At 52.8% G+C, this 25,104-nt stretch overlaps 1 protein-coding gene and 1 non-coding gene across 8 annotated transcripts in view; one reads left to right on the forward strand and one right to left on the reverse strand.

The window, feature by feature from the left end:
* The window catches only part of TBL1X (transducin beta like 1 X-linked), a 227,179-nt gene that overhangs the window by 198,465 nt on the left and 3,610 nt on the right, over positions 1-25,104 (forward strand). For 5 of the 7 annotated variants that reach the window (XM_068534103.1, XM_068534108.1, XM_068534101.1 and 2 more), the window contains 13 exons: positions 2,005-2,150; positions 5,199-5,466; positions 7,505-7,637; positions 8,014-8,155; positions 8,941-9,004; positions 9,124-9,221; positions 11,489-11,549; positions 16,452-16,573; positions 19,974-20,048; positions 20,457-20,584; positions 22,110-22,220; positions 22,328-22,493; positions 24,217-24,318. In XM_068534103.1, coding sequence (XP_068390204.1) covers positions 2,005-2,150; positions 5,199-5,466; positions 7,505-7,637; positions 8,014-8,155; positions 8,941-9,004; positions 9,124-9,221; positions 11,489-11,549; positions 16,452-16,573; positions 19,974-20,048; positions 20,457-20,584; positions 22,110-22,220; positions 22,328-22,493; positions 24,217-24,318 — 1,616 coding nt within the window. The remainder of the gene's footprint in view (positions 1-2,004; positions 2,151-5,198; positions 5,467-7,504; positions 7,638-8,013; positions 8,156-8,940; positions 9,005-9,123; positions 9,222-11,488; positions 11,550-16,451; positions 16,574-19,973; positions 20,049-20,456; positions 20,585-22,109; positions 22,221-22,327; positions 22,494-24,216; positions 24,319-25,104) is intronic. The other 2 variants (XM_068534106.1, XM_068534107.1) reach the window with 2 other exon arrangements.
* Positions 15,961-16,033, reverse strand: TRNAE-CUC (transfer RNA glutamic acid (anticodon CUC)). The gene has a single exon. It is a non-coding gene; the product is annotated as a tRNA-Glu (tRNA).

Here is a 25,104-nt window from a genome sequence, read left to right on the forward strand (position 1 = left end):
ATACCAGGAGGGTAACAAATGGCTCTCAGTCCAGTGTCCTGTCCCATCAGCTGGTGGAGACACGAATGGGAGAGATGGTAGGAGCCAGGTGGGCGGGGCTGTCACCCAGGAAGGATTCTTACGAGAGAGAAGCCGTCGTGGCCCGGAGTATATAGGGATGAGCCCATGAGATGGGGAGTCCGGCCAAGAACCCACTCGGTCCAGCTCCATCCATTGACCTCAGATTTTTCTAGTCTACCCCTTGCCGGAAAATGAGTGATAAAAGCTTGGAGATTAAGACTGTCCACAGGGTGGCAGAGACTCGGGGGGATAGAGTCATTGGTTAACACAGGGGTGGGTGGTTCTGTTCTGGCAGGAGTTGGTAAGGGAACGGAGGGCAGAGAGAGAGAAAACAAGTTAGAGGGAGAAGGGAAGGCTGACTGCAAAGGGCGTTTGTTCATGTCCTTCAGAGAGTAGGAGCAGAGGCACTCTGTGCGGGGAGAGCCTCCGAGGTGCTCTCCTGTACAATCTAATTTAGGGGGTTACACTGCATAAAGAAATATACACTCTCCTGTACAATCTAATTTAGGGGGTTACAGTGTATAAAGAAATATACAGTCTCCTGTACAATCTAATTTAGGGGGTTACACTGCATAAAGAAATATACACTCTCCTGTACAATCTAATTTAGGGGGTTACAGTGTATAAAGAAATATACACTCTCCTGTACAACCTAATTTAGGGGGTTACAGTGTATAAAGAAATATACACTCTCCTGTACAATCTAATTTAGGGGGTTACAGTGCATAAAGAAATATACACAAGTTAATAGCAGCTACAGTACTACTCTTGAAATAAGTATCAAGTGCCTATTCTATATATTCTTAATAACGAGGCCATGAGCAGGAGGTGGGGTGAGGAGGAGAGAGTGGAGAGAGAAAGGGACGCAGATGCAGACAGAGCTCTTCTCGCGTGAGGGAACATTCCCATCTGCTGAGCGTTTTGTTTATTGCAAAGGCTGGTTGTGTTTTGGTAACAAAAGGCAGAAGCACTGAGGATGTTGACTCTGATGGAGGACGGGGGGCCTGCTGGGCTGATGAACGTTGAGTGTGGCTCGAGAGGCAGGGAGACCCCCGCCAGCCACCCCCCAGCACGTAGGATGAGCCAGGGGTGATGGGAAGGCGCTCATGGCGGAGACACCTTGGGAGCGGGCTGCCCGGGACCCACACAGGTGAGGGTCTGACAGAGCAAAAGGCAACCTGTGCCTCGGGCCCGCACCCCCGTCCCCCGTGGACCCCCAGGTCCTCCTGCCCTGCCCTGTGCCCTCCTTCATTGAAACAGGCATTGTTTGCTACCTGCCGTCACCGTCCTGACTTTTCTCCCAACGTTTTCATCCAACCAGCTCCATCCACGCCTTATCTGCAAGCACCTCTCACTTGCCTAGTGTTGTCAGCAGCTTCCTACAGAGGCACTTGGCGAGGGGTGCTAGGGGAGGAATGGGGGAACCCAGCACCTCTTAGCCAAGGGGATCACCCAGTTTTTCGGTTAATGACCCAAGGCCACACCACTGAGTCCGGACCAGCCTCTTTTTCTTCGGACAGTGGGTGGTGAGATTCATTTGCCGTGAGCACTGCAAGGAGGGCGCAGACAGACATAAGCATGAACTTCTGGAAGGAGCCCTGCAAACCCAGGCACAGAGCCCTGGAGTCTGATTTCTGTAACAGAAACCGTTAACCCGGGCAGACACGGGCCTGTTTCGCTTTTAATAACGCCGAAAGGGCTCTACCTTTACAGCTGTTTTCCCGTCCCGTGCAAGCAGAGGCCTGCCTTGGTCTGCATCTCTCCCTCTCTCTGCCGGATCCTGCCCACGACACCCCACATCAGAGGCCGGGCATCCTACAGCCTTGTCCCTTCTGCTATTAAGCGCGTCTGACATCAGCGGTGCCGCCTTTTAGGTCTCAGTGGCTGTGCCTTCCGCCCTCGGTCCAGGCTTCACAGAACCCTGGCCTCCCTGTCTCGTTGCAGGTTTTTCCCACTCGGCGTTCACATTCGGTATCGAGAGCCACATAAGCCAGTCCAACATCAATGGGACTCTAGTGCCGCCGGCTGCCCTCATCTCCATCCTGCAGAAGGGCCTGCAGTATGTGGAGGCCGAGATCAGCATCAACGAGGTACGTGCACCCCCAGGGGCGGGCCCAAGCCACGCAGACCCTGGAGCGTGCGTGCGCGCTGGGAAGACGCGTCACCTTAGCACGCAGTTCCCCACCATCTCTCACAGTCAGATAGGGTTCCTTCTCTCCTTGCGGTAAATACTTTCTCCAGTGAGGGATGGCGCTTCTGTTGTACCCAAGGAGCAATCTTCCGAGGCCCTTTAGGTGGTGTGTTTTCCATATCCATGCACAGATCGCCAGCTGTTGACTGATGTCACACTACGTTGCCAAACGGGAAAAACACGCAGCAGATCTGCAGCTGGTTTATACGGTCATCCCTGGGTATGCACTGGGGATTGGTTCCACGACCTGCTGCAGGTACCAAAATGCGTAGTGCTCAGGTCCCACGGTTGGCCCTCCTGTATCCGCAGATTCCACATCCGTGGATTCTACCAACCGCGGATGGTTAACATAGTAGTAAATGTGTTGAAAAAAAAATCCGCGTATAGTGGACCTTCCCAGTTCAGACCTGTGTTGTTCAAGGGTCAGGGGTACTTGGGGACAGGTGTGGGCCTTGCACGTGCACAGAAAATGCCCTCCCCCCTGGAATATTTTGAGCAATGCAGTTGAAGAGGGATCCTAGGAAACATTTGCCTAGAATCTGTGTTTCGTGTGAACCCGACAGAGGGCACAGCCCGAGACCATATAGGATAGATGAGGACTGTTGTGTTCGAGAGGATTCCAAGGGATGGTTTTGTTACTCATTGAAGAGCTGCAGGGGAAGGGGGCACTTGGTATCCATAATTATAAATTTAAGTCACTCCAATTTGTTTGTGTCCCCTCCCTCTTTATAGATTGGGGCACAGTGTCCCCTCCCTCTTTATAGACTGGGGCACAATGAGTACTTGGGCCAACTTCATACCAATTTTTAAATGGGCTCTTTTGGTTGAAAACAGTGCCCCTCTCCCCTGTTCTCTTTTGCTCTTGGGATCGTGCTGTGAAGATGCCCGGGGCCTCCTGTGATATCCGAGGCCTCCCTTGCATCTCGGTCTGAGCCCCTCTTATTTTCACCGCACTTCCCGCCCTTTCTCCTTCTTTCTGCCCTCGTTTCTCCCACCTCGGTCTGGCACGCCGCTCTGCCCCAACTTCCCGCCTTCTGCCACGGTCCATCCTGCACAGCTGACGCCGTCCACTGCCCACATGCCCCTCTGTACCACCAAGTGTCCCCTTCCCAGGTCACAGCACCCTCGGGCCCATCTTCCCGAACCCTTCCAGTTTCCTCCATCCCCTCTCCCTCTGAACTGCTCTCACCCTTACAAGCCTGTCTTATGCATAGCATTGAACTCCACTTTCTCTTCAGGTTTTAAAACTACAGAAGGAATGTATCTCGTGTTCTGTCACGTGTATCCCTCTGCTGTTTTCCAAAACCCCACGTCCTTGAAAACACCGGAGTGTCTGCCTACCCTGTGCTCTTTCTTGCCTAGCAACGGGCAGTCTCCTCTTCCCTTGTCTTACATTGGGTGCCTGGGATCTTCCACCAGCAACTTGAAGCCCCGTCGCGTCTCTCTTTCCACAGAACAAACACGTGTGGGGATAGGGTTACAGGACCCCAGAGGCCCCACCAGCTCTCAGACTGTGTGATGCTGAGTGAGACTGGATTTCCCTTCCCCCTGCCCGTGCGCCCCCTTGCCCCAGTTTCCACGTCTTTCATCTGCGGAGAAGCCCCCGTACCTTCTCTCCCCTGGCAATTCAAAGTCCAGTGTGTCCAGAGGAGAACGAAAGGTCGTCTCATTTGTCACTTAGGTTTCGGGTAGTTAGAAGTGAGACAGTGTGCTTTTAGAGCTTAAACGAGAAGGTTTTTTGTCACCCTGGGCAGTTACAGCCTTTTGCAAAATCATCATCCATTTGGGGCTTGAATATACGAAGAAGGAAGGTGACGTAGAAGCCGGCTGACCAGTTGGTCAGCACTGGCCCCTCCGTGGCTGGAACCTGGGCAGCTGATGAGGTGACTGGCTACTTTTTCCCATGTTCTGTATTATATTGTTCCCTTATTTTCAAATATTGTGTAGTAACCTGTAGTCAGCTGGGGTGATGTTTCATTCACACACTGTGTTTCTGAAACTTAGGTCCTTCGGTTCTTTCTAATTTATGAGACAACAGGCTAAAACATGTTTGCACATCCAGTGGACACACTGAGAGGCCCTGAGTTTCATGTGACTAATGTTTGGAGCGCTTTCTAAGGAGAGAACTCTCTCATGTGTTACTAAGTGTGTATGGAAATGTCTTCATTATCGATGGAAGCCAGAGGCTCAAAGGAAGTTCGGAAAATAGGAATGGTAACTAAACAATGCTGCTGTTAGACTATCGTGGCTGTGTTAGTCTGTGCCCTGCTCCCAGGAAGTCATTTCACGTGGTAGCAGATGTGTGGGTTTTATTACATCAGACGGACAGACGCATTAGGAATCAGATCGTGAGTGGTGCAGGAATGTCTGATTTGGGCCCGCGGTGTCCGAAGATACGTCTGTGACATCAGAGGGGAGTGGTTGCACACTTGTCAGAGCGCCTGGGCGGGGTTTCCCCCCCGCGGCAGTCTTGACGCTTGGGGGTCAGATCACTGCGTGCTACGGGGCCGTCCTGGGCCCTGTGGGGTGTGGCACGGCATCCCTGGTCTCCGCCCACCAGGTGCCAGGAGCACCTCCACAGTCGTGACAGCCAGAAATGCCTCCAGACTTGACCAAGTGTCCCCCGAGGGGGTAAAATCACCCCCCTGTCGAGGACCAGTGCGTCAGGGGTAGCCCTCTTGTCGTGACAGGAAGTATCCGGATTCAGGTGGGTATTTGCCGAGTGTCGGGTGCCCTGTGGCAGCAGCAGGCACACCGGGCCCGCCACGACGCTCACTCGTGCCGGCCCCTGCCCGCCTGCCCACGCTGTGATCCCCTCCCCTGGCTCAGGACGCCCGGTCCGGCGCGGCCTCCTCGGCGGCCCGCGGCTCCCGGGAGCCTCGTGTCCGTCCCCGCCGCGCGCCCGTCTCGCTGGGAGCTCATGTCTGTGCCTGGGCTCTGTCCGCAGGACGGCACGGTGTTTGACGGCCGCCCCATAGAGTCGCTGTCCCTGATCGACGCGGTGATGCCCGACGTGGTGCAGACGCGGCAGCAGGCCTTCCGAGAGAAGCTGGCGCAGCAGCAGGCCAGCGTGGCGGCCCCGGCGGCGGCGGCGGCGGCCCCGGCGGCGGCGGCGGCGGCGGCGGCGGCGGCCCCGGCGGCCGTTTCCCAGCAGAATCCACCAAAGAACGGCGAGGCCACGGTGAACGGGGAGGAGAACGGAGCACACGCAATAAGTGAGTGCGGGGCTGCAGAGCTTCGCGCTCCCGGCAGCTTCTCTCTCTCTCCTCCGAGCCTGGGCAAGTCCCGCAGCCGCCTTCCGGGCCTGCCCGCTGGGCGGTGCGTATGCGGCGACGTGCGGGGTTTGCTTCCTCCGTGGCCGGGAGGGCTTCGTGCTCTGGTTTGTCACTGAGATACTTGGACACGACGTTCTTCACTTACACGTCCTCAGCTTCGGGAGATCGTGCTGCTCTGAGGACTCATTTGTTGCCCGTTGTGATTGCTGTCCGGCACAAATCGGAGGCCCGCGCGCCGTCCTCCGGCCTCGCGGACAGACTCTGACCTAACGCTCGGAGCTCCCGGTCACTGACAGGGCACCCGGCCCACACAGCAAGTGCCGTCTTACTTGGTGGTTGCAGCAGGGTCCCCGTTAGGTAATGGCCCAAAAGTGTGTGGCACACAAGTCGGAGAGCGCGAATCTTTGCCCAGGGAACCTGCCGGCGCTTTGACGTGCGGCTTATCAACTTGGAGACGGCTTCAAGGTCTAAGCTCAGAGCGTGTGTGCGCGTTGCGCACGTGCGTGTGAGTGTGTGCACGCGAGTGTGTTCTTCCTCCTTTGAAACTCATTTCCCTCCGAGCGGCCGCGCCGCCCCCGCGGGGGCAGGTCATTCCCCCACCTCCCCGCCCCGGCACAAGCCCGCTCCCGCTAGAGTCGAGATGCAGCGCCAGCGCTGCGCGGGAAGCCGGGGCAGGCTGCAGCGCGGGGTACGTTACAGCGGGATGGCTTAAAGCCCGTCTGTCTAGCGTCAGATGAAAAGACCTCCCGCCGGCAGGCCCCACGATCACTATTAACGAGGTCCAAAATGACGGGACAGGAAAAGAAGAAGAAAAAATAGGTGGCTTGTACCCACAGATCATTTATGGGCTGCCCACTCCCATGGGATACATCCCTCAAGGCGCCAAAAACAAAGAAAACAGGAAGGAGGTACGTGTCACTGTCGTCTTAGTCTTCCGCCCCAGGCAGTGATCGTAATTGGTGAGCTCTGAGAAATGTATACATCTGCCGAGACGGAAATTTTGCGCAGTTATAAATTGCACCGTGTATTTTAACTCTTACCCTCTAAGGGAGGGTGGCCACGTGGAGACCGGTGCATGCCTTCAGGAACGCTGGCGGCTGGCAGGCAGGTAGCCTTTGCTTCAGCAGTCCCTCCCTGGGCGTTGCTTTCCACCTGAGGGCTGGCCGGCAGCCCATCCCACGTGCACCCACTCTCACTTTTTTCCCACGAACTCTAGTCCCACCTGCTTTTTGCTCCCATCTCGCTACAAGGCAGGCTGTGGCCTGAATGTAGTCTCTGAAGTGATCCTTCGTTCTGATCTTCAAGAATCTTGTTTCTTGTGCCACATAGGGGGAAAACGGCCACTATCCAGGGTGAGTCTCTTCTGGGTGGCACTTAGCATGCCTTGTCACCCTTCCAGAGCCTGGACCCTGTGGGTCATCTGGAGGGAGGACCGCTTGGGTTCAGAAGCCTGGTGGTTCTGCTTGGCTTGAAAAGCATGGTACGCAGATGACTCCAGTCGGAAAATAGCATTTGAGTCCCAAGACTCTGAGGGTGTTTGAAGGCAGCGGGGTTGAGGGTGGCAAGCCTTCTGGCAGAAGGGTGGCATGCCCCCGTGGTAGCGTCACAGGTAAGGAGCGTCACAGATAAGCACCTCATAGGGGTGCTTCCAGGTAAGATCTGCTGTCCCGTCAAGAGAAGGAACCTTCCGGCTCTGCTCAGGAGTGAGCTGGCTGTTATCTTTTCTGTCCAGTCTTGTTCCAGCTGTGGTTAGAAATTAGCCTCGCCCTAGTTATAAAGAATAAATACCAGTTTTTATTCCTCTATCAAGTTCGGAGACTGTAAAGAGATGTAACATATCTACTAAATTACACAAAATGATTTGGTTGTAATCATCATGGGTGACAGCACAGGAGGTTGTTTGTAAAACCCACACGCCCTGAGGATGAGTTTCCTTGGTATCCGTCAGACCTGTGTCTTTTCCTGTTTCCTGTGACAGATAATCATTCGAAACCAATGGAAATAGACGGAGACGTGGAGATTCCGCCCAACAAAGCCACGGTCCTTCGGGGCCATGAGTCTGAGGTGTTCATCTGTGCCTGGAACCCTGTCAGTGATCTCCTGGCTTCCGGGTAAGGGTGTCCGGCTGGGGGTGCCCAGGGTCTGGGTGTCCCGAGTTCTCCCTCCCAGGACATGCGCTCCCTCCGTACCTTGTCGGTGGCATCTTCCCAGTGAGTGCAGACCAGGGCTTGGGGCGCCCCGAGTACCTCAGGCTGTGCAGAAGTGCCCGGTCCAGCCGTTTTCTCAGCGGGGTGGGGAGCAGTGCACAGACACTTCAGATTACTAAGTGCAAAAAAGGTCGGGAAGAGCAAACCACTGTGAGTCAGCGATATCAAAAAGACGGTGGACCCCGTGCCGAGGATGCCCGACCTAGCCAGACAGCAAGTAGTGATGAGCATTGCTGGCCCTGGGACCGGAAGCTGAAGGCTGTGTGTGTTCCTTGCGCAGATCTGGAGATTCGACCGCGAGGATATGGAACCTCAATGAAAACAGCAACGGGGGCTCCACGCAGCTCGTGCTGAGGCACTGTATACGGGAGGGGGGACATGACGTCCCCAGTAACAAAGACGTGACCTCGCTGGACTGGAACGTAAGCCTCCGCCACCGCCCAGACCCTTGAACATCTGTAAACCACAGCGAGGGCTGCCGTGATGGTGATGGAGCCGGGCAGACGCAGGAAGGGGGCAGTGTTGTTGGTCAGCCCACCCTGGGGGGCTGGCCCCCGTTTCTGAGCACTCCTCCCGAGGCCCTCCGTGTTGGCGGGCCTCTAGCCGGGTGTTCAGTAGCCACACGTTGGCAGGATGGAGTCTGGTGGTTTTATCGGGGAACCCGTTCTGCTGGCGCTCTGTGCGTTGCCACGAAGGAAAGATGGCTTTCCACCCTGACGCTTGAGCACCTGTGTTATGTGCATTTAATACGTGAGAGACACAGAACTCACTGACTCTTATGTTTTGTTTTTTTTTTTTGATTGGAACATCTTTTGATTTTCTTGCCCTTTATCATGTTTATGCACATTCTGTCATTTCGCCACTCTTCTCTATTTGCATATATTGCTAAGAGCTCACCTAAGTCTCCAGGAGTCTCACGATAGCTTTTTGCACAGTGTTTTTACGGACATCCTCAGTGGTGAGGGGTTGCAGTGTGTTTCCCTTGCCCCCTAGCCTCCGCGATCGTTGTATGCAGGGAGGCTGTTTGTCTCACATTTTACTTGAAGGGCAGTGCAAGCTAAAGTAGGCCAGCGTGACTGGTGAGTCGTGACTGGGAGCCTGTTGTTGACATCGGGTGCTCCGGCCCAGGGATAACGTGAGGGGCTCTTCTTCAGTGCTGCCTCTACTAAGCTGTTTCTGTTGGTCTGTGTTTCTCCCTGGCCTGCAGAGTGACGGCACACTGTTGGCTACAGGTTCCTATGATGGTTTTGCGAGAATATGGACGGAAGACGGTAAGTCCTGACTCCCTTGCGTTGGGGTCGGAGAGGAGGTGCTTGGTTGGTCATCATCCGGTGAACAGACCGAGGCTCGGAAGTCACCCTGCTTGCTGTGTTTGTGTTTTACGTACCAGGTAACCTGGCCAGCACCTTAGGCCAACATAAAGGCCCCATCTTTGCCTTGAAATGGAACAAGAAGGGGAATTACATTTTGAGTGCTGGAGTAGACAAAGTGAGTGTTTGCTTAAGATACGTTGCTGTGATCTGTAGATGCTTATTTGTGTTTAATCTCAGATAACATCATGCTTTCTATGAATTCTGAGAATTCTGCCTCCCGTTAAGAAATCTAGAAGGATCTGTTTTGTTTCTGTGGTTTTGATCTTAGTGTTCATTTATAGCACATCGTGTCTTAATGTACTGTAGACTGCTCTGCAGACCTTTATCAAAGCTCTCCCCCCGCCCGTCACACCTTTTACTTTGAGGTTCGTAGTTCACTGATGAAAGAAGAAAATCCCCAAATTGCATGTGTCCACTGCTTGAAGAAGCTCACTGGCCTGGGGTGTCCTCTGCATAAACTGACACCCCCCAGAGTGATTTTAGGAACACAAACGATTTTCTCTCCCCAGGCTTCTGTTTTCCTAATCTGACGACTTGTTGCTTCGCGCTGTAGACCGCAGGCTTCCCTGAGAGCAGGAGTAAGGTAGACACCCATGCGAGGGGCTGGGCTCACTGGGATGATGTGGCCCTTTTCACACAGGGGGAAATGGAGCCCCAGAGAACTTCACTACTTTGCCTCGGGACACACTGGTATAAAGTCGGACTGGAACTCAGGCCCTGGACGCCAATAACAGCTGCCCTTTAACTTTCACACTCCTCCAAAGAGTTCTTTCCATCTTCATCTCCTCCCTGCCCCTGAGGCCGGTTTTTACAATCATTTTGGATTTTCTGCCTGATTATCGTCTGTTTCTACCAGGCGATGAGCTGGATGGTTAGTGGAAATGCACATTTGGAATTCTAGTAGCCTCTGAGTCAGATACTATCTGCCGTGATTAGTCAACCATGGCAGGAATAATAGTCATGTTCTGTAAAGTGATATATTCTCGGGGAGGAAATGTAATTTAGGGATGTTGGCTTTGACCTTCAGTGCCGTGCTTAACCCAAAGTGGCTAAAATGTATTTCAGTTTCTTGAAAGCTTTTGTGTAAGGAATACTTTCTTTTGCCCAGTGTATAGTTAAGGTTAAAACATCAACAAGTTGTTACAGTTATTGATGTAGTATGTGAAACTGTATCAGAATTGTGAAAGGGTTTATATGTTCTCTGCCTTGCCAGATTTGTGAGTGGCTCAATTAAGAAAAAAGTTATACTCCATCAAACAAAAAATTGTTGGGAATTCCCTGGCAGTCCAGTGGTTAGGACTCCACACTTTCGCTGCCAAGGGCCCGGATTCAGTTCCTGGTCGGGGAACTAAGATCCTATATAAGCTCTGCGGCGCGGCCCAAAAAAAAAAAAAAAGTGTTAATTGGTCTAGAGCTGGCCGAAAGTTTCAAAGATACTCATTGCTCTGAGTATTTCCTCTGAAAATTACTGCTGTTGATACAAAATAGAACTAGTTCTTCTTAAAGGAAAATCTTTATTAAACGTCATTGATAGGGAGGTGTAAAGGTTCCAATTCAGTTGAAAATTCCAGTTGGTTAAGAACTAATTCCAGTGGTCTTCATCAAGCTACCAGACGGCTTCTTCCCTAAGTGTCTCCCAACATTAGTACGTTCATAAGCATTTGTGATTTACTTTGTTTTCCTGGGAGGAGATCATTTTTTTTTTTCTCCTTGTATATAGACCAATAAATCAGTGCCAGACCCCAGTGTAACCCAGTTCTCTACTCTGTCTGGTGATCCCAATTCATGGAGTGACGGTCAGGGGAATTTTCAGAAATACCCCTTTCTGCAGCTTTTCATTGGGAAAAGTGCCAAAAAGGTGTTTATCGTTACAGTTTTTTCAGTAGTTTTTCATGTTTGGGGAGACGGGGGATTTCCCACCAAAACTGGTAGTTTTGCGAGTATCAGTTACAGCTGCTGTGTCTGGTGGAGTAACCAGCACGTGTGGCCAACTTCATGAGTGTGACCATCTGGGTCGTTAAGTGTAAGACAAACCCTGGATTACAAAGACACGGGTGAAAAGGAGACTGCCAAATATCTTGTTGATACGAGTATATTGATCTTATGTTGACATGATAATATTTTCGCCATGCTGGAGTGAAATAAACTTTATTGTTAAAATTAGTTTTACTGGTTTCTTTTTTAATTTTTTAATGTGGTGACTAAAAATTTTAAACTTTCTGTGTGACTTGCATGCTATTTATATACCGTTTATTGGACAGTGCTGCTTTAGAAAAAAGGGGCTCACTGCATTTTCTTGTATCATAAATTTTTCTAGAGAAAACTTTGCAAGAAGAATAGTAACTAACTTTTTTTCTTTTTTTTTTTTTTTGCGGAGCACAGACAACAATAATTTGGGATGCCCACACAGGAGAGGCCAAACAGCAGTTTCCGTTTCATTCCGGTGAGTATCTTTTAAAATTTCCCTTTTTATTCTTTGTCATTCAAAAATAATAATTCAGAGCCCTAGGAAGTGTCCCTTAAAGTAATGGTGAATGCTTAGAGGATGGCGTGCACGGAATACAGCTGGTAGGGAGGAAACCCTTCTCACAGGAAGCACTGCTCTTGAGGTCTCCAACATACAGATACTCTCAGCGCTCGTTTGCTCAAAAGTTTAAAGACAAAGCGGCGAACCAGCCCCAGACCTGGCGTGGGCTCCTTTCTGCTGCTGCCCCAAGGGCGCTGTGTCGGGGGCGTCCCCAAGACCTCGCCCAGCATCGGCAGTTCACCCGGGAGGACCCCCAGGGCGTGCAGTTGAATTCATAGCTCAGATGTGTTACAGTAAAAGGATACAAAGCAATGTCAGCAGAGGGCAAAGGCACATGGGGCGAGATCCAGACCTTCCAAAGGTTGTCTCCCGACGGAGTCGCGTAGGACGTGCTGGGCTCCCCCAGAAGCAAGCGGTGATCGTGTGTGTGAAAGGTCGTGTAAAGTCTGCGGAGCCCGGTGCCCAGCATTTCTGGTTAGTAGGCACCCTATGCCCGCCTGCACCGGAATTCTTCACTCCCAGGAGGAGCGTGGGATTCAGTATAAACCACGTTGTTTGCACAGATGGTGGAAGCACAGAAGCTGTTCTTACCAGTTAGGGCACGGTGGGAAGTCCGAATTCCCAGACGCGGGCCAACGCCATCCTTGCCGCCAAGCCTTCCTACAGGGAGCAGTGTCGGGCCTGCAGTGGTCTTGCCTGCACGGACGTGTGGCTGCTGCTCTCGACCACACACGTCTCTGTGTGTGTGGGGTCCTCACCAGGCCATGTGGGGGGGCAGCCAGGGGTCTAGGGGGTCCAGGTTCCCAGATTCCCACCTGATGCTTCGTGTTCTGTGTGACCCAGTCCTGTTGTGAGATGTGGTCTCTCACCTTAGGACAGAGATGGAAACTAATAAACTGTTAGGAGAAGCTGGCTTGAAGTTGACAGCAGGGAGTAGATGCCGCTTCCCTTCGCGGAGGCGTCGCCTCCATTGAGAGGGAATCGCTGAGTGTACAGGGTGAACGTTTACTGTGTCAGGTGGCCCCGAGACAGTGTTTAGGAGGGGATCAGAGGGCCTTTCCTGCTGGGTATTTCTGGGTGCCTGGTGATGGTCTGGACCAGAGGACTGGCCCCGAGGCCTCCCCCAGGCAGTGCATCTCCTCCGTGCCCAGGGAGGGCTCCACGCGGGGGACGCGGTCCTGCAGGGAGCAGACTATGAGGAAAGGTCCCGACAAGGCCTTGACACGACTGAGACGAATGCGTGGACGCCAGCGTCCGTTACTCCACGCGGCACGCCGTTCCCTCCTGACGGAGGCAGACCTGGGAGGCGCCGGGGTGCACCCCGCCACCCTGGAGAGGCAGCCCGTCTCTTCCACGGCTGTCCTTGGGACCACACCGGAGACACCTGCTGGGGCTGCCGGTGAATTTTCTTATTGCTTTAGTCTGACACCATTGATGATGTGGAAGTTGGTGAACATTTACTAGAATATATTTCCCCACCAGGAAACGGACAGGGCTCCAAGAGCAGGCAGCTTGGCATCCCAGCCTGTGTCTGTGTGTGTCTGTGTCTGTGTCTGTGTCTGTGTCTGTGTGTATCTGTGTGTGTATGTGTGTGTATGTGTCTTTGTGTGTATGTGTGTGTGTGTATGTGTCTGTGTGTCTGTGTCTGTGTGTCTGTGTGTGTGTGTGCCTGTGTGTCTGTGTGTGTGCCTGTGTGTGTGTGTATGTGCCTGTGTGTGTCTTTGTGTGTGTATATGTGTCTGTGTGTGCGTCTGTGTCTGTGTCTGTATGTGCCTGTGTGTGTGTGTGTGTGTGTGTGTGTGTGCGCGCGCCTGTGTGTGTGTTTGGAGCGGGCAGCATATACAAAGCATTCACCACTGTCTAGCTCCACAGTATTTCTGTCATCCCATAAGGAGACCCCTTACCCATGAAGAGCTCACTCTCCATTCCCGCTTTCCCCGGTCCCTGGCAACCCGGTCTCCAGGTTTTGATCTGTGTGTGTCATCTCCATGTCAGACACCTATGCTGTAGACTCTGCAGACCAAAGCAAGTGAGTCTCGTGGGTTTCCATCGTGCTTGGCATAAATCCCAAGACCGTCCCTACCTTTGTTGTCAGGAGGGATGCAGTGACAGGGCAGAGTCGTAGAACACCAGGTGTGTGCTGACTTCTGTGCTCATGTGATGGGGGAATATCTGTAATGAAGAGAGCTCTGGCTTCTGTTTTTCAGAGAATGATTTGCCCAAAATAGCCATCAGTAAGGTTCGTCTAACAGTTTTATCTTAAGAGTTCGTGTACCAAGTCTTCCAGCGGAATATAATATTCCCAGAGCATTCCCAAGGTCCATGGAATGGCTTTCCATCCCACAGACCACATGTCTCTTGTGTCCTGAGAGAGCTTCTCACCTGCAGTTCTGCTGCCCATGAGGTCGACCCATATCCCATTGCTGGGTCAGGAAGCTCCGTGTGTTATTTGCTCTTTCTTTGTAGTGTCAAGTGGTGTGGTAGAGACTGTCCAAGATGGAAGAAAAGAAAGGGTGCTGTTTTTCAGGATGAAGCGCAGGCAGGGAGAGCGGTAGGGGCACCTTTCCTTAGCATTAGGTGGGTTGATCTGTGAAACTGCCTCGCCCCGTAGGTGTTCGTCATGAAGGCCTGGTGGGGGGCGTCAGCTGTTCACCATCAGCAGGAAGTGTTAGCTCAGAGCCTAACGGTGTTCCACCGTTCAGCAGTGACAAGGAACAGGTTACCAATAGACTATCGATAACACACCACAGCTTGGATAGGTTCTCAAGAGGGTTCTGCTGCGTGGAAAAAGCCAGTCTCCAAGGGTAACCTGCTGGATGATGCCATTTACGTAACATTCTCGAAATGACGAAATTTTAGATGTGGAGCCAGAGTTCAGGGGTGGTCCAGGGAGGGCGTGGTGTGCTGATGACGTGGCACAGGGAGGTCCTCGTGGTGATGGAACAGGGTTCTGGATCTTGACTGCGGTGGTCGTTACACAGGCCTGCGCGTGTGATCAAGCAGTGCAGCACTGCACACATGGCGCCCATTCACCTTCTGGGTCTGGGCGTTGTACTGTAGGGGCATAAGGTGCCACCAGTGGGGGAAGGGTACAACGTGGGGCCTCTCTGTTACATCTTTGCAGCGTCCTGCGATTCTGTGAGCATTTCAAAATTAAAAGTTTTTTTTTTTAAAAAGCGAAGTAATGCTTGGCTGCACCTAGAGTGCTGCTGACGGTCAAACATCATTGGCCAAGTGTGGGCAGGGAGGCCACGCAGACCCCCAGAATAGCTTAGCCCTGTTACCTGTCCCCGCCCACACTGGATGGTGAGCTCCTGGGGGGAGGGCAGGGTCCTGGCAGCACCATCGACGCAGAATGGGGCCAGACACCTGAGTACACAGCATCCTCTGTTGAGATGGTAGGGGCTCAGCACACGTTAATTCTTACGGCCAGGTGCTGGTCACCATCCCCTGAAACGCCCGCCAGATTGTCGCTCTTCCAGGCGTCTTAATTGCACACCCCACTGCAGAGGCTGGCCCAGGAGTTCGTGATTTGGCTCGTGCAGTGTCGTAAACAGGAGCAGCTGCAGCTTTGCTCTTTGCTCTCTGGCTCCCAGGAACATGCTTCTGACCAAGTGGATCCGGTTCCTTTGTTCCACTGGGCACGCGTGGGAAATGCAGCAGAAACCGAGGGCCCGTGCTGAACCGCTCCGCAGGGGGTGTGACGCACAGAGATGCGCGCCCTGGGTTGTTGAAAAAGCCAGTGCTGCGTCCCGGCCAGATCCTCCCACCCGTAGCCTCTGTGTGGGGACAGAGCTGGACAGGGGAGCTAAGGGGATCCAGCCCTGCAGCTGTGGAAGGCTGGCGCGTGTGCACGGGCGCACCTCTTAACCTGAAGGCTGAGCACGGGAGGGGGCAGTCCGAGTTAGCGTATCCTGAGGAAGCTGGATTCTTCTCCCAATTCAGTGCTGACCTGCCTGTAAGAAACACACGTGGGACACGGTTAGGGACCGATCTGTCGATGAAGATCTCACCAGGGGCTTGCAGGACTTAACCCTCTGTTTGCCCAGAAGCAAGGAAGTGTGTGGAGAGAACAAAGATGCGGAGTAGTGTCCCGGGGAGGTTGGGAGAAGGGAAGAGGGCGTCACCATCCCCCCAACCTCACAGAGGTCTTGGAGCCGCTTGCCCCTGAGAAAGGCCCAGGAGCCAGAGGCAGTGTTCATCATAAGGTCACTTGTGTCCCCTCAGGGGTTCTTGTCAACGGTAAGCATCCTCCAGTTGGTGGAATGCATTGATTGTGTGGTGGGGGACTCTTTTGGGCCGCGGCACGTGGCCTGTGGGATTTCAGTTCCCCGGCCAGGGATCGAACCCGGGCCCTCGGCAGTGAGAGCACAGAGTCCTAACCACTGGACCACCAGGGAAGTCCCTGTGGGAGATTTTCTCAGTGCGGATACCTTGAACAGAGGGTGTGAAATCTTTTTCCTCTCCTCTGTATCCAGTCAGCTCAGCACAGTGATATTCCTGGGAGCGGCAAGGTGCCGGAGCAGGCGGCGTGCTTCTCGCCGGCCCTGTCTCACCTGTGCCAGGGGAGCGAGCGGTTGTGTGCTTCTGGCACCTGCGGCGTCGCGGGGTCTCTCTCTGCAGGCCTCTGGTCATCCCTGCAGATGTGAAGGACAGACTTCACGGTCTGCGAGGGACGGAGGCTGAGTTCACACTGGGGGTGCGGCTTTACCTTGTCCTTAGGCCTCTTGGCTGTGCTGTTACTTCTGCCAAGCCTCCTGAGCTGTGTGCACAGCTGCTGACTGCGCGTGTCCCCCCTGACCATGTGCTGCTCCACAGCCCCTGCCCTCGACGTGGATTGGCAGAACAACACTGCCTTCGCCTCCTGTAGCACAGACATGTGCATCCACGTCTGCAGACTCGGCTCTGACCGCCCGGTCAAGACGTTCCAGGGGCACACGGTGAGTGCGACTTCTGACTGCGGGCTGAGGTTCACGCGCAGGCGCCGGGAGGCAGGAGCGGCTGCTCTGTGCCAGGGGTTAAAGGGCACCGTGACTGCAGACCAGTTCTCTGCAGCCCATTGCTCCTGGGGCTGTTGTAGCCATCTCAGGTGATCGGCTAACCCAGGTATCCATCTGGGGCCCATTGCTCCTGGGGCTGTTGTAGCCATCTCAGGTGATCGGCTAACCCAGGTATCCCATCTGGGCAGGCAGTGTAAAAAAAAATAGTGGCCTGAGATGAGCCAGATGTTGGATTTTGCAGGAAAGACTTTAAAGTAGCTATTATTAGACTATATGAGGACATAAAGGAAAGGCTGTTTGTAATGAGTGAACAGATGGGGAAGGGCAGCAGAGGAAGGAAAACTGTTCTTAAAACAGTCAAGTGGAAATCTCAGAATTGAGAGGTAGAGTGTCTGAAGTGAAAATCTTAATGGATGGTGGAGAGGTTGCAGAAATAAGGTTAGTAAACCTGAAGAGAGATCATAGAAACTAGCCAATTTGAAGAATTGGTAAACGATTGAACAAATGAATAGAAGCTTAGTGACCTATGAGACAGTATGAAGCACTCTAGCATATATGTGTAATGGAGAGAGAAGAAAAGAGAATGGAACAGAAAAATTATTTGAAACAATGATTTTGCCAAATTTTCCTAAATTTGGTGGAAAACATCAACATTCAATCCAAGAAACTCAGACACCACCTGACTTCTCACTGAATTCCTTTTTTTAATTAATTAATTTTTTTATCGAGGTATCGTTGATTTACGATATTATGTAAGTTTCAGGTGTACAACATAGCGATTCACATTTTTAAAGATTATAATCTATTTATAGTTATTATAAAATATTGGGTATATTCCCTGTGCTGTACAATATATCCTCGTAGCTTGTTTATTTTATACATAATAGTCTGTACCTCTTAATCCCCTACCCCTGTCTTGCCCCCCTCCCCCTTCCCTCTCCCCAGCAATAACCGTTATCTTGTTGTCTGTATCTGTGAGTCTGCTTCTTTTTTCTTATATTCACTAGTTTGTTGTATTTTTTTAGATTCCACATATAAGTGATAGCATACGATATTTGTCTGACTTAGTTTACTAAGCATAATACCCTCCAAGTTCATGTTGTTGCCAGTGGCAGAATTTCATTCTTTTCTTGTCCGAGTAGTATTCCGTGTGTGTGTGTGTGTGCACCACATCTTCTTTATCCATTCATCTATTGATGGACACTTAGGTTGCTTCCATGTTTTGGCTATTGTAAGTAACGCCGCTGTGAACATTAAGGTCCGTGTGTCGTTTCAAATTAGCATTTTTGTCCTCTTTGGATGTATCATCAGATTCCCCAGCATAGCCCGTGAGGCTCTTCACAGCCTTCCCCTGGCAGGTCCCTCTAGTGTGCAACGCCCCCGCCTCTACCCTGGTCCTCCTGGAGGACCTGTTGGCTTTGAGCACCTCACACCTGCACTGCTCCCCACCTTTGACTCACAGCATCCCTTGCCACTAACTTACCTGACATAAACTGCATTGTCCTTGGCACTTGCCTGTTTCCTTAGTACCCACTTTTCCCAGCTTCTGTCCCTACAGGTCCCTGCTTCCAAAAGAAGGTTCTTTCAGAGCCCAGGAAGCAATTGTCCTGTTAACATCTTGTCAGTTGATTCTGACTATAAACAGACCCAGATTCTGGCTATAAACAGACCCTTCTTTTTTAATTTTTCTGACCTAAACTTATTTCTCCTCTACTCCTAGACTGTCCCCGAGCTTTTACTAGGAAATCTTTGTGACTTTCCAGCTGCCCCGTTTGGGACTTTCGTGCCGTCGCACCACCTGGCTCTTTAAACGGGTCTCATTGCAACCCATCATTGCACACAAGCTATGAGCTAAATGCAGTCGAGCTGATTTCTTCCCGAGACCCTGTGAGCCGTTCCTGGATGCTTTCTGGGAATTGTGACTTGGGCTGCAGAGGGAGGGAGAGGAAAGTCCACTTTCACCCTGGAAGGTGGGAGGGGGTTCAACTGGGGACAGTCAGTGGGCACCAGCTCCCTCTTGCAGGCAGGCCCTTGGAGATGCACCCTCAGGTTCTGTTCTCAGCAGTTACACTCAGAGCCACCCACGCTGCCCTTGTCCCTGCTCCGCACCTCTCACCAGGCACTGCTTCTCTTGGTGTCCTCCTGGGTCCGCTTGCCTGTGCACACACACTCAGTCCGACCTTCTCGACCTCCCTGGCTCACCCACAGGCCTGTTCCTTGTACTGCAGGCTCCAATGCCTCCCTTTTTTCTGGGCCTTCCACCACGGGTACCACATGGAACACAGACGCACTTATCCCTCCCTGTCTCGCACCGTTCAACACTCAGTGCCCTTAGCAAGTAGCATGACCATTACAATTTATCATCCAAACCAGAGCACTTAGCAGCGTGGGATTAATTGGGAAGTTAATTATGAGTGTGAGATGAGTTAATTGTTAGGCTGGAGCAACAGGCATGAGAGAACGGGACAGGGCGCCACGGTCCCCCTACTAGAAACGGGAGGCCCGAGACCCGCGGCTGGCTCCCGCCATCTCTCCCCGGCCCACCCCGCCGGGCACATCATTCCCCGCCTCCACTCAGCTGCAGGCGGCTCCCTTGCCCACGGGAGCATTTGCCTTCGTCCTCCAGGATTTAGCCTCGAGGTCCCTTGGCCCCCGGAACCGGAAGGCTGCCTGCAGCCGTGTTCCTTTCTGCGCCTGCCCCCGGTCCACATCGCACACTGGCCTGCCTGCCAGAGCTTTCCATATGTGCCGAGTTACAGCATTCTGTTTACTTGGCTGTTTGCTCTGGAAATAGCCAAGTAAGCTGTGCTCATCTTGCGTGTGTGTGTTCAGGTCACATCGTCTTGGGCCTGGGTTACCCCTCTGGTAACCTTGCTTCTTTACGTTTCCTCCCCCTCCACTCAGCACCGAAAGAGAGATGTCCTGACAGATTTAGACAGAGCGGGTAGCTGCTGTATTAAGAGTGAGCAGGAAAATGACTTTCCAATCAGCTTTAAAATAACTCACTGGTCTTCCTGGTTTTATGTGCTGCCCTTACTCTGTGTAAATTCATTTGGCTTCCGTCCTACTTGTGATTTTTTTTTTTTTTTTCCTTAGAGAAATAAGATGAGGGTGGCTGGTTATGTGTGGCATACGGCCGTGCGTTTTGTATAAATGAGCAAGGCCGGCGGGGTGAGGCAAAGGGGAATATGCACGCGCTCTGGGGCATGTTCTTTTCTATCCAGAGGGGATGCAGGTAGGCTTTCTGCAGAGAGGACAGCGCGCTCCTTCCCCCTGCTGGAAGGCTATGTTACTACTCCCAGGCCTGCCTTTCTTTTTGAAACCCTTTGCTCTCTTTCAGAATGAGGTCAATGCCATCAAATGGGATCCTTCTGGGATGTTGCTAGCATCCTGCTCTGATGACATGACGTTAAAGGTAAAGCATTCTAAACGGCTGGGCTGTTTGACCCCAGACGACCCCCTGTACTCAATGCTGGTCTTAGCATTCACTGCTCCTCCAGCTGGATGTTCTGTTCCGAGCACTGTTCCCACCTCTGTCACCTTCCCTCTTTGCAAATGACAGGTCACTGTCCTGCAGTGACCTCCTGCTTATCAGTCAAGGGTCCTGCCGAGCATCCTTCCCTTCCCGCGGCCTTTCTCATGGGCGCCCCCTGGTGTTCGGCCGGCCCCTCTGCTGGCCAGTTTGCCGGCTGCCCACCGCACTGGGCGTGAGCTTCCCAAAGGCAGGAACCTAAGGAACGCTCCCAGCAGGGATGGATGGTGGTGAACCTCCCCCGGTGGGAGAAGCAGCCGTTGCTCACCTTGTTCCCAACGTGTTCTCTAGATCTGGAGTATGAAGCAGGATACGTGTGTCCATGACCTTCAAGCTCACAGCAAAGAGATATATACCATAAAGTGGAGTCCCACTGGGCCAGCCACCAGCAACCCAAACTCCAGCATCATGCTAGCAAGGTAAAGGGAAGACAGCCCTCAGCCCGGTCTCGGTTCCTGAAAGCAACCTTGCTCACTGCGCCTGAGCCAGCAACATGGCCGGTAAAAGTTATTCATATCCAGGGAGCCCAGAAAGTATTGCCAAGTTGTCTTCCAAATGTGTTTACGCCCTTCCAAAGTAAATGGAGAGGCGGCTGATTTTGAAAGGGCCCCAAGATACAAATTATCACGTGACGGCTAACTTGAGGTAAGGACGGTCTTAACCATGAGGCTGGTGGGAGGAATCAGTATATGTCCAGGCGTCCGGCACTTTGCTTTCCTGATGGAGAAAGGAAACAATTCAGCTTGGACCTTGGGCTTGGTGTGCTTGGTTCAACTTGGAGCTGCAGGTGGTGAGAATGGTGAATGGTGATAAAGTCTCCCCAGCCGCAGCCAGATCTGACCTAACTGTTTATACAGTGAACCCCCTAAGACACCAGCATTGGAGGCAGAGGAGTGGCTAGTCAGTCAGATGCCAGAATTGAGAAGAGTGGTTATACGTCACCACAGTGGCCTCCGCAGAACTTCATCACCTAGGCTGCGGTCAGCAGACTTGTCATCGGACCCCATGCAGGATATAATGTTCCAATCCCAGTATGATATTTTAACGCGAACCTTTAGAAGAACGAACTAAAGAAATCCTGAGGCTGAATTTACGGATTACTTAGGGGTCTGGAGACCATGAGCCAACAAAGCGTGGGTGTTTGTTTAGCCTGGGAAAGACCAGGCTTGGAAAGAATGTTTCCCTGCCAGGAAGCAGCAGTGGGTTTGTTCTGTATAGCTGCAGAGAGCAGGGTTGTGGGGGGAAGTGGCAGGTGGCACGGCCCTCCTATAAATGAGGGAGAGCCCTCCGTCTTTGCTGTGTAGCCGTGGGGTGGGCGGCCTCGCCAGGCAGCAAGGACTCTTGTTAAAGGACCGACCCCAGGCCATCTCTTAGAAAACACTGGACTGAAGTCCCACATCAGCTGAAAGGCCGATCCAGAAAAACACCAAGGCCATTACTCTCTTATTTCAAGTAATTGTCCTGAAATCCACTTAAATGTCTAGGATACAGAACGCTATCTTTTCTCCTTTTTTTTTTTTTTATAACTTGGAAGGTGCTTTGTATCGCGTGGCTCCCATTAACGAGCGTAAGCGGTCCTTCTAGTTAACAAGCGTACAGGGACACGCTGCTGCCTGTAAGTCCCTGCAGAGAGAAGGAATGCCGGGTAAAGCATCTTTGTGCTGTGTACTCTTCTTTCAAATTTGGAAATTACTAAAATTTGCAGCTCCCAGGAGTGCGATTGTGTATTTGGATGCGATTATATTTCAGTTCTGTATTCGCTCAGTTTGCTATTTCCCCAAATACGGCTCTCAGCATTATTTTAGTTGGCAACGATAGATGTTGTGTTGTAAGTTGTGGGAGCACTTTAGAAAATGTAGTGAATACAAAAGTACATATCATTCATATCTTAGAAAAACGCACAGACAAATGAGTGTGGATGTCAATTTGTTTCCCTCATAACAGCACCCAAAAAAAGAAGGAGAAGATCTGTTTTACGACCGTGGCTTTGTTTTCAGTATATCTGGTTCACGTTTTAGAAGAGGAAGAGTGTACCCGCTTGTTGTCTCTCGAAACGTAAGAGCCAGGAAAGGAAAGCAGCGCCCGCTGTCCGTGCCGCGTCTTAGGGAAGCAGTCGGGAAGCCGCGTGTGCTGTGGTGACGTTTTCTCTCCCGTCTCCGCAGTGCTTCGTTCGATTCTACAGTTCGACTGTGGGACGTGGAGCGGGGCGTTTGCATCCACACGCTCACCAAACACCAGGAGCCGGTCTACAGTGTAGCTTTCAGCCCCGACGGGAAGCACTTGGCCAGCGGCTCCTTTGACAAGTGTGTGCACATCTGGAACACGCAGGTAACCCCCGATTCCCACCGCCCAGTCCTCTCCAGAGGGAGCGCCCCCGTAGTCGTGTTTTCGGTGGCCCACGCCCGGAACGGCAGTCGGGGAATGGATGCGTGCTCAGGAATGCCTGACCTCGGACGCGGAGCCTTGACACAAACCCCAGCTCCCCGCGTGGAGCCCAGACCCAGTGCCCTCTGCCCTGTGCTCCGTGTGGGCGGGCGGTCTTCCCCGCCAGGGACACCCATCGACTCGTTACTTTTTCTGAGTCCTTGGCAGGTACGCCTTCCACCTGCCACTTCCGTCTCTTGGGCCTGAGGAGTCACCTGGAAACTCGTAACCCAGTGATCTTCCCCCTCCCCGAGACGCTGCCCTGTGGGTACTAAGGTCTAGGTCGGAAGTGTCCTTCCATCCGAGCTTTCTGGGGGAACGGCCGTCCGGGGTGAGGCCAGCCCCGACCGCCTCTGCTCCACACCAGCTCCTGTAGCTTCTTCAGGGAACAGATCAAGGGCCATGAGGAATATTCGTTGGCTGTTGTCATGGCATTTCGATTTTTTGAAGGGAAGTGTTTTATGTTTGGGTAGCAGCAGGAATGTCACTGTTGGTTATGCTGTCACAGAAGTAAAAGGAGATGGTATTTGAGTCTACTGGGCTCTGGGGTCTCCTGCTAATGGAAGAGAGAAATGTGCTATGGGAGGAATCACTGCAGACAGCCAGCGATCCATTGTGTGTGGCCTCAGGATGGATGAAGTGGCCTCTCCTCTCCTGGTTTTTTGGGGGGTTTTTTTTGTTTCGTTTTGTCTTTTGTTTTTGTATTTTTTGGCCGCCCCGTGCAGCACACGGGATCTTAGTTCCCCGACCAGGGACTGAACTCGTGCCCCCTGCAGTGGAAGCGCAGAGTCCTAACCACTGGACCGCCAGGGAAGTCCCTCCCCTCCTGCTTGATTCCCACGCTCCTTCGTGATTCCTTTAGGCCTGGGTGGCGTTCAGATGAATGCACTTTCTCAAGCGCACGCCCCCTTGTGGTTGGTGCAGGGAGGTGGTACGGGAGCCATGTTAACTGGCGTGGGCCCGCGGGTGGTCCACTGAGACCTCAGGCTTCCCAGGAGCCGCCTCATGTGGTCATGTCTTCCCAGTGAGCAAGAGGTGACGGTGGCCCTTATGTGAAACCAGCCTGGTGCTGAGCCCAGCCTCACAGCCCCAGATAGGCCACCCGGAAAGCAGACATCAACGTGTAGCAGTCTATTCATGGAACTCTCACGGGAAATAGTGATGGATGGATTTCTAAAATGACATCATCAGTTACATAACTCCTGCTGTCAGCAAGTCATCAAATCATTTTACCCCTTTATTTATTTTTTTAATAAATCACAGAACTCTTTTGAGACATGTTGAGGGTCTCTTTAATCGTCAGTGAGATGGACGCCTTCTCTAAATATAAAAACATGTATGATCTTGTTGACTTGCTCCTTCCCTGGCTGCCTCAGTCCCCCTGCCGCCCTCAGTTGTTGGCCCCCGGGAATGACCCCTGGGAGGCGTGACCTCGGCTGAAACATGTTTAGGCCGACTCCGCGGGCTGCCGTAGGTCAGCTATGCCCCCCCGTGGCAGCAGGTCTGAGAGGCACGTTACGGCCACTGAAAATTCCGTTAGCTTCTATGTTTGAAAGTTCCTGTGCTGACACCCTGGGGGTCCACGTCGGCGCTCTGCATGGCGAGTGATGGCGGCTTTGCTTTGCAGAGCGGAAGTCTCGTCCACAGCTACCGAGGCACCGGCGGCATCTTCGAGGTGTGCTGGAACGCCCGAGGGGACAAAGTGGGCGCCAGCGCATCGGACGGCTCCGTAAGCAGCACCCGTAGTTTCCTGGGGGGCGGAGGGCTCGGCGGTGGAGACACGAGAAGTCAGACCCCTGATACCCGCGGGGGCTTCCAGCGCTCTGGTGGCCTCCGAGGGCCGCAGCCAGTGTGTGTGGGTGAAGGAAACTTCTGGGCTGGCACCGCCTCTGGGAGCAGCCGTCTTCTTGCTTCCTGAATGACGTTTTCTCGGTGAAATTGGTGGTCCTCAACCGGGGTGATTCTGCCCCTGGAGGGCATCTGCAATGTCTGGAGGCATTTTGGTTGCCACCGCTTTGGTCGGGGGGCTACTGGCATCTGGTGAGTGGAGGCCAGGGCTGCTGCTGAACCTCCTGCAGTGGACGGGATGCCCACAGGAGAGAAGTGACCGGCCCCAAGTATCGCAGGTGCCGAGGCTGAGAAACTTGGTCCTGTCTTGGCTCCCAGCCTGCTGGGCCCTCTGGTGATAAAGGCCCGACTTCGCATTCCACGGGTCTCCGGGGTCCCAGTGGCCCTATGTTGATCGCCTAAGATGTCTAGCTTTTGGATTCATGTCTGCACTTGGAATTGCCATGAGCTGTAGGGCAGGTGGCAATGGGCTGGCTGGCTGGAATGTCAGCCCGGCCCCCAAATGTGTGCTCAGGCGTGACTTGCCCTCTGCCCCGCCATGTCGGTGTCTGGTCCGTGACACCCGCCGATGGCTGTGGCCACCCCATTAGTTCCTAGCATAGCCCTTGACCTGGCTCTTCCCCTCTGTCCTGTTTGCCTGGGGTTGGTTGGTCAGGTGCTCAGACGT

This window comes from Eschrichtius robustus, chromosome X, assembly GCF_028021215.1.
Source record: "Eschrichtius robustus isolate mEscRob2 chromosome X, mEscRob2.pri, whole genome shotgun sequence".
Lineage (NCBI taxonomy): Eukaryota > Metazoa > Chordata > Mammalia > Artiodactyla > Eschrichtiidae > Eschrichtius > Eschrichtius robustus.